At 40.6% G+C, this 13,846-nt stretch overlaps 1 protein-coding gene across 5 annotated transcripts in view; it reads left to right on the forward strand.

The window, feature by feature from the left end:
• Positions 1–13,846, forward strand: part of OCLN (occludin) — a 49,815-nt gene that overhangs the window by 10,908 nt on the left and 25,061 nt on the right. For 4 of the 5 annotated variants that reach the window (XM_019929908.2, XM_004316419.3, XM_073802184.1 and 1 more), the window contains exons 3-4: positions 1,559–2,237; positions 6,957–7,118. In XM_019929908.2, the coding sequence (XP_019785467.1) occupies positions 1,559–2,237; positions 6,957–7,118 (841 nt within the window). The remainder of the gene's footprint in view (positions 1–1,558; positions 2,238–6,956; positions 7,119–13,846) is intronic. The other variant, XM_019929909.3, reaches the window with a different exon arrangement.

Genomic DNA, 13,846 nt, shown 5'->3' on the forward strand with positions numbered 1-13,846 from the left:
TTTAGATTCAGTGTGTCCACGCATCAGTGTGTCTGTTACAAGCTGTGTGTTTATCATTAAATTACTGGAGTTTGCAAGGTATTTTTATAAAGGAGATTCTGATCTGCTTAGCCATCAGATCTGATTAGCCACCATTCTGATGAGCACTCATTGGTAATTGATCTACTTTGTAGCTCTTGCTGTAACTGGCTGTAGTTCACGTAGTGCTTCGTTTAATGTCTTACTGCCCTGACAGACTGTACTCTGTGATGGGCCTGGACTGAGGCTGTCCTGTTCACTGTTGTATCCCCAGTGCCTAGCACAGAGCCCAGCAGGCGTCAGCCTGGCAACTCCAGTAAATAGCCACCAAATGATAAGTGAATGAATGTGCATTCTTAGGTAAGAGAGCGAGGCTGCCAGGATTTACACGTGACCCAGTGGAGGCCACTGTAAGTGTCAAGTCTGAAGGAATCGGTCTTCAGTCACAAAGGCAAAAGGGCTGATACCACTGTTCTAAACTCCCTGGGTCCCGTCCCCAGGGATTATGATTTAACTGGTCTGGAGTGCTCCGTCTGGGGATGTTATACATCCCCAGGTGATTCTAATGTGCCGCAAAATTTGAGAACCTCTGTTCCGTAGAAACGAAGTAGTCATTCTCAATGTATGGTTTCCAGACTGCGGCAGCATCAGCAGCATCTAGAAACTTGTTCTACCCCAGACCTGCAGACTCAGCAACTCTGGGGATGAGGGCCAACAAACCCTCCAGGTGATTTTGACGCATCGTGCACAGATATGTTTACTGTTCAATGGGTGTCTGAGTCAGTTGGGGCTACTGTAATAGAGTACATAGACTGGGTAGCTTATAAACAACAGAAACTTTTTTCTCACAATCTGGAGGCTGGAAGCCCAAGATACGGTGCCAACACGGCCCGGTTCTAGTGGAGGCCATCTTCCAGATTGCAGACTTCTTGTATCCTCACATTGTAGAAGGGGTGAGAGAGCTCTCTGGGGCCTCTTTCATAAGGGCACTGATCCCATTCATGAGGGCTCCACCCTCATGACCTAATTATTTCCCAGAGACCCCACCTCCTAATACCATCGCGTTGGGGGTTAGGATTTTTTAAAAAAATAAATCTATTTATTTATTTATTTTTGGCTGCATTGGGTCTTCGTTGCTGCTTGTGGGCTTTCTCTAGTCGCGGCAAGCGGGGGCTACTCTTCGTTGTGGTGTGTGGGCTCTGGGCACGCGGGCTCTGGAGCGCAGGCTCAGTAGTTGTGGCGCACGGGCTTGGTTGCTCCGCGGCATGTGGGATCTTCCTGAACCAGGGCTCGAACCTGTGTCCCCTGCATTGGCAGGTGGATTCTTAACCACTGTGCCACCGGGTAAGTCTGGGGGTCAGGATTTTGATATTTGAATTTGGTAGGGGTGTGGGGGGATACAGATTGCCCCATTACAGTGAAACAGTACAAATCATAGTTTTATTTGCCAGTGGTTTGTTCAAATTATTCCAGGTACTTTATTTGTTCTTTCTGCTCACCACTAAAAATGGCTAACTTAAAATTTTCATGTGCTTTTCAGCAAACCCAATCATTATGCACCAAGCAATGACGTATATGGTGGAGAGATGCACATTCGACCAATGCTCTCTCAGCCAGCGTATTCTTTCTACCCGGAAGATGAAATTCTCCACTTCTACAAATGGACCTCTCCTCCAGGAGTGATTCGGATTCTGTCTATGCTTATTATCGTGATGTGCATTGCCATTTTTGCCTGTGTTGCCTCCACTCTTGCCTGGGACAGAGGCTATGGAACCTTAGTGGGAGGTGGCATTGGCTACCCTTATGGAGGAAGTGGCTTTGGTAGCTACGGAAGTGGATATGGCTATGGTTATGGCTACGGTTATGGCTATGGAGGAGGCTATACAGATCCAAGAGCGGCAAAGGGATTCCTGCTGGCCATGGCTGCCTTTTGTTTCATGGCTGCATTGGTGATATTTGTTACCAGCGTTATAAGAGCTGAAGTATCTAGAACAAGAAGATATTATTTGACTGTGATAATAGTGAGTGCTGTCCTGGCCGTTATGGTGTTTATTGCCACAATTGTCTATATATTGGGAGTCAACCCAACTGCCCAGGCATCTGGGTCTCTCTACAGTTCACAAATATATGCCCTCTGCAACCAGTTTTATACACCTGCAGCTGCTGGAGTCTATGTGGATCAATATTTGTATCACTACTGTGTGGTGGATCCCCAGGAGGTAGGGATAGTTTTGTTCTTTTTTCTCCCCTCTTGCCTTGGGTCAGAGGCTCTCCTCTTGGGATGCTTAATAGATTCACTTTGGGAATGTTTAAAAAAATATTGATGCTACGCCCCACTTCTATTTAAACCAGAAACTGGGAGAAGGGCTGGGTGTCATTATTAAGATATGATTAACATACCATCCAATTCATCCATTTAAAATACAATTCAGTATTTTTAGTATATTCACAGAGTTGTGCAACCATCACCACAGTTGATCTTAGAACATTTTCACTACCCCAGGAAAACCCCCGTCCTCATTAGCGGTCACTCCTCATTTCACTAACCGTCCCCAGATCGAGAAACCACTAATCCTGTTCTGTGGTTTTGCCTATTCTGGATATCTCATATAAGCAGACTCATACAATATGTGTTTTTGTATGATTGGCTTCTTTCACTTAGCATTAATGTTTTAAGGTTCATCCGTGTTAGAACATGTACCAGTACTTCATTCCTATTTATTGCTGAATACCATTCCATTGTGGGGCTATACCACATTTTATTTATTGGCCAGTTAACAGACATTTGGGCTATTTCCACCTTGGCCGTTACGAATTTTTCTGTGAAACTTATGTTTTAATGTCTCTTGAGTTCAGTATATACCTAGGGGTAGAATTGATGGGTCTTAGGGAGATTCTGCGTTTAACCTTTTGAGGAACTGTCACATTGTTCTACAAAGAGGTTGCATTATTGTACGTTTACCAGAAATGTATGAGGATTCCAGTTTCTCCACATCCCCCAGCATTGTTTTTGTCTGTTTGAGTCTAACCATGCTAATGGGTGTGAAGTGGTACCTCATTTTGGTTTTGATTTGCATTTCCGTGATAGCTAATGATATTTTCTTCTGCTTATTGGCTATTAGTATATCTTCTTTGGAGAAATGGTTATTCAGGATCTTTGCCCATTATTTAGTTGGGCTATTTGGATTTTTATTAAGTTGTAAGAAATTTTATATATTTGGATACAAGTCCCTTATAATATGATTTGCAAGTATTTTCTCTCCATTTTGTCATTCTCTTTTCACTTTCTGGATGATGTTCTTTGCACAAAAGTTTTTTAATTTTGGTGAGGTCTCATTTAATTTTGCTTCATTGCTTTTGCACCCTAAAAGGGTGTTGTATCTAAAAACACTTTGCCTAATTCGAGGTCACAAAGATTTACTCCTATATGTTTTCTTCTAAGAGTTTTATAATTTTAGCTTTTAACAGTTAGGTCCATGATCCATTTTGAGTTAATTTGGGGCATGTTACAAGGAAGGGGTCCAACATTTCTTGCATGTGGATATCCAGTTGTCTTAGTATTATTTGTTGAAAGGACTATTTCTCCATTGAGTTATTTTCATGACCTGGTCAAAAATGAATTGACCATAAATGTGACGATTTATTTCTAGACTCTCAATTTGTTTCCATTACTTGTGTTTCTGTCCTTAGGTCAGTACCACACTTCTTTTTTTTTTTTAAACATCTTTATTGGGGTATAATTGCTTTACAATGGTGTGTTAGTTTCTGCTTTATAACAAAGTGAATCAGTTATACACATGTTCCCATATCTCTTCCCTCTTGCGTCTCCCTCCCTCCCACCCTCCCTATCCCACCCGTCTAGGTGGTCACAAAGCACCGAGCTGATCTCCCTGTGCTATGCGGCTGCTTCCCACTAGCTATCTACCTTACGTTTGGTAGTGTATATATGTCCATGCCTCTCTCTTGCTTTGTCACAGCTTACCTTTCCCCCTCCCCATATCCTCAAGTCCGTTCTCTAGTAGGTTTGTGTCTTTATTCCTGTCTTACCCCTAGGTTCTTCATGACATTTTTTTCTTCTTAAATTCAATATATATATGTTAGCATATGGTATTTGTTTTTCTCTTTCTGACTTCACTCTGTATGACAGACTCTAGGTCTATCCACCTCATTACAAATAGCTCAATTTCTTTTCTTTTTATGGCTGAGTAATATTCCATTGTATATATGTGCCACATCTTCTTTATCCATTCATCCGATGATGGGCACTTAGGTTGTTTCCATCTCCGGGCTATTGTAAATAGAGCTGCAATGAACATTTTGGTGCATGACTCTTTTTGAATTATGGTTTTCTCAGGGTATATGCCCAGTAGTGGGATTGCTGGGTCATATGGTAGTTCTATTTAGTACCACACTTCTTGATTGCTGTAGCTTTGTCATCAATTTTGAAATTGGGAAGTGGGGGGTCCTCCAACTTTGCTCTTCTTTTTCAAGATTCTTTTGGCTAGATTCTAGGTCTCTTGCATTTTCTTTTTTTTTTTTTTATTTTTTTTTAACATCTTTATTGGGGTATAATTGCTTTACAATGGTGTGTTAGTTTCTGCTTTATAACAAAGTGAATCAGTTATACATATGCATATGTTCCCATATCTCTTCCCTCTTGCATCTCCCTCCCTCCCACCCTCCCTATCCCACCCCTCCAGGCTGTCACAAAGCACTGAGCCAATATCCCCGTGCCATGTGGCTGCTTCCCACTAGCTATCTACCCTACTACGTTTGTTAGTGTGTATATGTCCATGACTCTCTCTCGCCCTGTCACAGCTCACCCTTCTCCCTCCCCATAACCTCAAGTCCGTTCTCTAGGAGGTCTGCGTCTTTATTCCTGCCTTACCCCTAGGTTCTTCATGACATTTTTTTTTTTCTTAAATTCCATATATATGTGTTAGCATACGGTATTTGTCTTTTTCTTTCTGACTTACTTCACTGTGTATGACAGACTCTAGGTCTATCCACCTCATTACAAATAGCTCAATTTCGTTTCTTTTTATGGCTGAGTAATATTCCATTGTATATATGTGCCACATCTTCTTTATCCATTCATCCGATGATGGGCACTTAGGTTGTTTCCATCTCCGGGCTATTGTAAATAGAGCTGCAATGAACATTTTGGTGCATGACTCTTTTTGAATTATGGTTTTCTCAGGGTATATGCCCAGTAGTGGGATTGCTGGGTCATATGGTAGTTCTATTTAGTACCACACTTCTTGATTGCTGTAGCTTTGTCATCAATTTTGAAATTGGGAAGTGGGGGGTCCTCCAACTTTGCTCTTCTTTTTCAAGATTCTTTTGGCTAGATTCTAGGTCTCTTGCATTTTCATATGAATGTTAGGATCAGCTTGTCAATTTCTGCAAAAAAGCCAGCTAGAATTTTGAAGGGTTGCGTTGAATTTGTAGATCAATGCAATCCTTCAAAATCCTAGCTGGGAGAAGAATTGTCATCTTTACAATAAGTCTTCTGATGCATGAACATAGGGTGTCTTTTCATTTACTTAGGTCTTCTTTAATTTGTTATAAAAATGTTTTCAAATTTTCACTGTGTAAGTCAGTATTTCAAAAAGCTGTCAGGTGATTCAAACGTGCAGGTGGGGTGGAGAACCTTGCTTTCAGTAACCAGGAGTCATCCTAATTAAGAAAATGTTTCTAACCTAGTATTCTTTTTTCCTTTTTTTTTTCTCCTTACACTGACCCAGGAATTTTCATTCTTTTACCAGAATGAGTCACCTTTTGGGGGTTAGACCTTCTCCAATAACTACCTTTATTTTGAAGACTGAAATGTAGGTTTCAGAGTTTTGTTGTCGACATTCAGAGTGTCTGTGGTAAATAGGGCTGAGGGCTGGTATTCCTTTCTTATCACACTGACATCCCTCTTAGTCCTCTGACTACCCGAAACCTGTATTCTTTGAAAAAGGATACCACTGTTACATAGACAGCTGCAAAGAGAGCTTCCTCTTACCCGTTAGCAGACATCCAGGCCAGAGCCCTGGTACCTGTCTGAACTCCCAAGTGCCTCCATGCCAGTGTACCACTTAACATACCTGTCAGACACTAGGAGAACTGTCAGGGGTAGGGTTTCCTTGTCACAGGCTCTTCTAGTAAGCACACAAAAGACACCTAAAACAGGAACCTAACAGACTAAAAGGATCATTAGCCCATTCTCTCTAATTTATAGCTTGGTTAGAGTGTATCTGCATAATTTATGGTAAGACTGAAATTTACATTCAGTGTAAAAAGTTGTGCCAGACATGTGTTACGAACAAGGCTATAAGCATGATTGGGTATTTAAAACTACTTTTGACAGCTCGGTGCTTTGTGACCACCTAGAGGGGTGGGATAGGGAGGGTGGGAGGGAGGGAGATGCAAGAGGGAAGAGATATGGGGATATATGTATATGTGTAACTGATTCACTTTGTTATAAAGCAGAAGCTAACACACCATTGTAAAGCAATTATACTCCAATAAAGATGTTAAAAAAAATAATAAAACTACTTCTGAGAATAACATTTTCCAGACCTTTAGAAGTATACCAGTGATGAGTTAATTTATTGGGTATTCTCATCTGTTTATGGAAATATGGCCCCTTGGTGCTCAGGCTTTGGAACTAGTTTTCTATAATTCTAAAACAGGGATTCATGTTCATTCCAAGGATTGAATCAAAGTTGTGTGTGTGTGTATGTGAATCAAGGTTGGTGTGTGTGTGTTGCTAGCCTTAGCTGAACTAGCTTGGGCTAGGTTTTATATTTCTAAAATGTAACCGTTTGTATCAGTTTTATAGCAGTTAAACAACAGATATTTAGTAGGGCCTTAGGTATTTGTAGAGTGTGGGTTGGGATAAAGTAAGCAATTAAAAGCTAAATATGTCAATATCTTTAATCTCTTTTTAGGCCATTGCCATTGTGCTGGCATTTATGGTTGTTGTGGCTTTTGCTTTAATAATTTTCTTTGCTGTGAAAACGCGAAGAAAGATGGACCGGTATGACAAGTCAAATATTTTGTGGGACAAGGAACGTATTTATGATGAGCAGCCCCCCAATGTCGAAGAGTGGGTAAGTGTTTTAAGAAAGTCAGTAAATGTCCAGTTTTTTATTAGACCCCCAGATTTGTCTCTAAATTTAACCTATTCTGCTTTGTGAAACTTAATTTGTAGAATTATTGTCTTTGTATATTGCAAAAGTTGTGGCCTCACATTTTACTTCGAATGTTAAGAAAGTGGGATGAGTGGACATGGTTTTACTACGAGTAAAAGCCAGATTTCTATTTCTAAGAAGTGGATCTAGGCACTGAGAAGAAATGGCTTTTAAAGAAACCACGAAGGAAATAACGTGGCTTTGGAAAACAAAAACATCTCCTCTCCCCTTCCTTTTTATTATCCTGCTGATTGTTTTGGAAGTAAATACCAGTGCTCAGGATGTTTACGGTCTTTGGTCAAGATTGGCAAGGGGGGCTTCCCTGGTGGTGCAGTGGTTGAGAGTCCGCCTGCCGATGCAGGGGACACGGGTTCGTGCCCCGGTCCGGGAAGATCCCACATGCCACAGAGCGGCTGGGCCCGTGAGCCATGGCCGCTGAGCCTGCGCATCTGGAGCCTGTGCTCCGCAACAGGAGAGGCCACAGCAGTGAGAGGCCCGCATACCGCAAAAAAAAAAAAAAAAAAAGATTGGCAACGGTGTTTTTGGGGTGGTAGCAGGTGGCAGGTCTTTAAACTTTTTACATGTGGAACAGCCTGGAGAATCACAGGGACTAATTCTGTACTGATATTGACATATTGAAATACTTAAGTGAAGGCAGAGAGAGATTAGGGCAATTTTTTTTTTTCATATACTGTTAATCCTACCAGTAGGTGGCTTCCTAAATGATGCGACTTGCTGAAGTGCAGAAAGTCCCTCTTACCAAAAATACCTCCCAAATGCATGTTCCTGATAGCTAACCTGTTTTTAGGTGTGTTCCAAACTTTGTTAGAAATACTCTGTTAGGATGTTGTTGAGAGCAGCCTCAGAATCTGCCTTCATAGGTTTCTTTGAGCAGATTGGTTTCTTGCCATGAAGGTTGGTTGAGAATCCTGGACCCTGGTTCCAGGGTAGGTTGGTTTTGGCCCGTGGGAGCAGAGCGGAGTGGGCTGAGGGTGGGTCCTGCTGGTCAGGTTGGGGGTGAAGATACTGATCATCTTGAAGGCTCCTAGCTCTAGCATCCTCCATCTGGTGTTTGAAGAAATTTGAATGTACATGAAATTTTTCTAGTTAAGGTACTAAGACGAAGCAGTCAGGAGAAACAGAAGGTATGGTATGTGTGTGCCCGTGTTCCCGACCTCTCCTTGAAGCCTGCTTGTTGTTTTTTTCTTCCTCATCCCCCTCCCCCAACCCAGTAAAATGTGAAGGTGTTGGGGATTGTTTTCTTTTGACCTTTAGCTCCAGGCAAGGCCACCTGTAGAGGGAATAGGACAGTCTATTGTGAACTGTGAAGTCAAGGTTTCACTGAGAGTTTCTGGGTGTGTCAGTTTTCACTGGCTGTTGGATTTGTTTACTTAAGGTTTTGAGAGCCTAAGAAACTAACTCAAGAGAGACCAGTGCCAGTAATATTAGAGTCCCAGTGAACTTCGGCTTCTCATCTGATTTTACTGTCATGAAGGTTTAATAAGTTCTGGGTACTTTGGATAATTTGACAAAAGATAGCCATAATAACTTATGGAGGTGATGATGACAACAAAGCCAGAAAGGCTTAACTTTTAAAGAGGCATTATTTTTATAATGCTTCCTCACTGAATCCCTGGAAATTTGATAGCCAGCCTGTAGGTTGTTTCACACATCATAGTTTCTCTGTAGTAATAAATGTTTTGTCGTATGAAACTAAATAATCATCTGTTGAATAGCAGACATAGGATTTTGAGCACACTGATGTTTTATGCGGTACTTAATTACTTGAAAATTCCTCATTTCCTTTTCCCTTGTTCCCCCAACTCAAATGCCTAAGGAAGGCTATTGGAAATAAGCTATTGGGAGGCAGTTTTAGTCACAGGTATTGTGCTTTGCCTTCCATTCCTCCCTTCACCTGCCCAGGTTTGCTTTGCTGAACTCAGTCCCACATTTTCATTCTTGCCTCAACTTACTTCCACAACCAGATGCAGACTGTTCCTCAGGTTTCTCTGCTCTTACGCAGTATTCTGCTCGAATGGATTTCACTCCGATAACACAGGTGCGCAAGTGGAAATGTTTGATGCTGCATCCGAAGTGCCTGGCATTACAGGGTATTGAGTAGAGTATGGGAAAAGAATCTAAAAAAGAGTGGCTATATGTATATGTATAACTGAATCACTTTGCTGTATAGCAGAAAGTAACGCAACATTGTAAATCAACTATACTCCAATAAGATAAATAAATAAAGTGGGGGAATTCCCTGGCAGTCCAGTGGTTAGAACTTGGCACTTTCGCTGCCGGGGCCTGGGTTCAATCCCTGGTTGGGGAACTAAGATCCTGCAAGCTGCGTGGCACGGCAAAAAAAATAATAATAAACTTAAAAATTAGAAAATAAAGCAAGATAAAATAAAGTGCCTGGCAGTGGAGTGGATTAGTGTTTTTTCTTCCTTTTGGTCATTAGAAAGTAATATCGTAAAAATTATCTCCACTTGAAATAATGGAAGAGAATCTAGAATTAATTACTTGTGCTAAATGAGAATTAAAATTTGAATTCTAATTGTGGAGAACTAAGACAAGATACTCTCCATACAGCTAATAGTGGATTGTTTGGGGGTGCGGGGGGTGGTATCTTACTAAACTTACTAAAGGAGCAATTACCTACTAAATTTACTTCTTCCCTACACATTGGGGTAGGTACATCCTGACATTCATAATTAAATTGTACTGCCTTTCTTGAATTTTAAAATCTTTAAGATAAGAACCCCCAGGGCAAAGGCACCTCAACAGTTGAGCCTTAAGAGTTTTAAGCAGATTTCAGTCCTTTTGTATTATCTGTGAGAAAATGTGTAATTTTCTAATTTCCTGTCTCTGAATCTCCGGCACAATGGTTTCTCTGCCTTCTTAGGGATTTTTAGGGTTGTTTTTTTTCCCTCCCCTTTCTGGATATCTTGTACTTTGTAAAATAAACAGGCCATGTTTGCACACTGTTTGTATGTTAACCTGGTCCTTTGTAGTCAGTCACTCACTTAAGTTTGTACCAACGTTGTTGTATTTTAAATGTTTAAAGGCTCTTTTAATTAAAGTTGTAGATCTTTATTTTTTCTATTATGTCCTCAAACCCCAGGTTAATTGGTACTTTTTCTGAATTCAAAGAATATGGTTATTTTAATTAAATAATTTTGAAAATACTGTGAAGTATAAAGAAAATTCTGCCATTCTGAGTTACCTTTTTCGTGTATTTTCTTTAATCCTTTCCTCCTCTTCCTACTTCTTATTCTAATTCAGAAGTATGATTGTAGTCCTTATCAGTGTAAAATTCTACCTTTTTTGATTTAACATGATATAGGCTTTTTATCACATTAAATATTTCTCAAAAACAATTTTGATATTGTTAAAAATTTTTACTGAAGTGTAATGTATATCTATACACACACAGTAAAGTACATTAAATGCACTAATTTAATTGTATGGCTTGGTGAAATTTTACACGTATAAGCCCATTTGTAACCAGCCTCTAAATCAAGATATCATACATTCCAGTGTCTAAGGTTTCCTTATGCCTCTTAGTCAGTATCCCCTAGGGGTTGGTAACTCCTCTTATTCCTATCACATCAATTAGTTTTGTCTATTCTTAAACTTCACATAAATGGAATTACGTCCTGTATGCTTTTATGTCCACTCAACATAATGCTATAAGATTCATTTATATTGTTGCATTGGTTGGTGTGGTACTGTTTTAATTTTTGTATTTTCTGGCAAGATAAAAGCTTTCTAATTACCCCTTTTTAAAAAGCCTGTGGCCAGGGCTTCCCTGATGGCGCAGTGGTTAAGAATCCGCCTGCCAATGCAGGAGACATGGGTTCAAGCCCTGGCCCGGGAAGATCCCGCATGTCGTGGAGCAGCTAAGCCCGTGTACCACAATTACTGAGCCTATGCTCTAGAGCCCGTGAGCCACAACTACTGAGCCCATGTGCCACACCTACTGAAGCTCGTGCACCTAGAGCCTGTGCTCTCCAACAAGAGGAGCCACTGCAGTGAGAAGTCTGTGCACTGCAACGAAGAGTAACCCCCGCTCACCGCAACTAGAGAAAGCCCACGTGCAGCAACAAAGACCCAACTCAGCCAAAAATAAATAAAGAAAATTTAACAAAAAATAAATAAATAAATAAGTAAAAAGCCTATGGCCAGAATTACAATTTTTAAAAAAAACAGGTTTTCAGGCAGTCTCCCTGCCATCCTTGCGTTTCCATTTGCCCATTTCTGGGTATCTTTCCTCACCCTCTCTCCACACTTGTACGTACTCTTCTTAGTTTCTTATGATTCCTTTCAGTGTTTTATTTTGTGAAAATAAAACCAAAGAAAAATACACTTCCTGCTTTTTTATGCAGAAGTTAGTGTACTGATCATACCATTCTGTCTGCACATCCCCTTTTTACTTTGCAGTGTCTTTCCTTACCACTTCATAGCCTCTTTGTGGTATGGATGTGGTACCGTGGTTTATGTAATCAGTCTTTCATTGTTGGATATATTTATTATGTAATATTATAAACAATGATAGGATTTTAAAAAAGAAGACTTCGTATAACTTGTATATATGTCTGTCTATATATATACTCCTATAGGCTAAATTTCGCGAGTATTACTGAGTCAAGGGGTATGTCTATGCATACGTCTGTAACTTTGGTAGATAGTAAGAAATTGCCCTTCAAAGGAGATGTACCAATTTATACAGCCATCAGTGGTGTGTGAAATTCTGGTTCCACACACCTTTTCTAATAACATTCCATTGTAGAGATCTATTTGACCAATCCCTGTTGTTTCATATTAGTTTTTTTCCAATTTTTGACCAGAATAATTATGTAAAAAGTAATTTTCTTACAGTAAGTATGTGGTACTTTTTTTGAAAATGGAGAAAATTGATGTTGAAGGTAACTTAGCTGTTATGTAAATGGAAATCATTATTAATTTACATGCCTGGGCTCACGTAATGTGACAAAGCCAGGAGTAGAGCCCTAGTCTAGCATTTCCATGCCAGTGTGCTCTTAGGGAAAGCCTTAGTGATTACATTTTCTCTGTCTCTTTGTTTTTTTTTCAGATTGGTTTCAGGTACACAGAAATAAATTATTCCCAATTCTTAGTTCATGACCTTGTTGTCTTTGGTCCATTCATAGCCTTTTTTGTATTTATTGATTTTTTTCATAATGAACACCCATCATCCTACCCAAGAATTACAATACGAGGTCTAAGTTACATTACCCCATGTGTTTTTTACTCTCCCATCCACCTGCTTCTGCCTGCTCCCAGAGGTGACCTGTCTCCAGAGTGACTTCCCTACTTTAATTAGAAGAGACCATGATGTGTTCCTTCCCTTTTCTGTTGCCTTGATTGCATGACTGAAGTGCTTCTCAGTTCTGGGAATGGAACTAATGGTTCCATTGTAATCAGAGAAGGTACACTCAGCTGTTCTCACTCTTAGTGGACTTCCTCTCCGTTGCCCTGAGTAGTGTTACTATGTACTGGCCAGAAAACTAGGCTCTGCAGGGTTTTTGCGTTGCTTTAGAGGAGACCCTTCATTTAGTCTCAGATGAACAGCCCTGTGGGACTGGTAGTCTTCCCCTTTCTTCTACTCTTGCTGTGTAATGCTGTCTTTTCTACTTCTGTCTAACAGAAGCAGTATATCAGGGAGGTGGAATACCAGGGTTTGAATTCTAGCTTCATTGCTTTTGCTGTGACTCTAGGTAGATCAGTTCAGTTATTTTTAGCCCACATGTATGTCAAGGAAGTCTAGTTTGGGGAGAATTCCTGGTGGAGGGACAACAGCACTGGACCCTAAAGCTCTGGGTTTGAGTCCTGACTCCAGCATTCTTTGGTAAACAGATTACCCCTTCTGATCCTCAGTTTTCTTATCTATAAAATTGGCTATATTATTTGGTCTGCCTCTCAAGACTAATGTGAGATGCATGTGAGAAAATGAAGAAGACCAGTAATATATGGCTGTCTGCCTTACAGGGATGTTGAAAGGAAGACAGCTGGCTGTGCAGAAAAGAATTTTGGTGTTGCACGAGTCCTAGTTACAGTTGACAAAAACAGAACTTAAGTTAGCATAGGTAAGAAGAGGAATATATCTGCAAGATTTTGGGGGGTGATTTATGAAATCCTAGAAAGAGTCAAAACAACTTAGCCACAGAGGTAGGGATGTGGCTGTGTTTCATGAACAGCTAAAGTCAGGACTTCAAGTCCATTGGGATCTGCTTTCTCATCTTGACTCCCTCCTGCCTGGTAGGCTTCATTTTCGCATGGAGAAGGGGAGCAGAAAGCAGCTACTTAGAGCTCTTGTTGTTCATATTAGTGCTTCGTCTGAGACTTGCCTGGGGAAGGGGCCCTGATGCATGAGTAGCCTTGGGTCAGGCGGCCATCCTCACACTAACCCACTGTGCCCAAGGGCAGGGCCCTTCTCACATAATCCAGCATGTGGCAGTTCCCACAGTTACTGTGTGGGATGGGGAGATGGTTTCTAGAGAAACTACTCTGTGGATAATACTTACTACCTTAATATGAGCTACATGGGTTAATTGTAATTGCCCTTTTATTTTTTATGTGTGTGTCATCTGACCAGGTTTAAATGCAGAGTGCGATTTGAATAGCTT

This window comes from Tursiops truncatus, chromosome 3 (assembly GCF_011762595.2).
Source record: "Tursiops truncatus isolate mTurTru1 chromosome 3, mTurTru1.mat.Y, whole genome shotgun sequence".
Lineage (NCBI taxonomy): Eukaryota > Metazoa > Chordata > Mammalia > Artiodactyla > Delphinidae > Tursiops > Tursiops truncatus.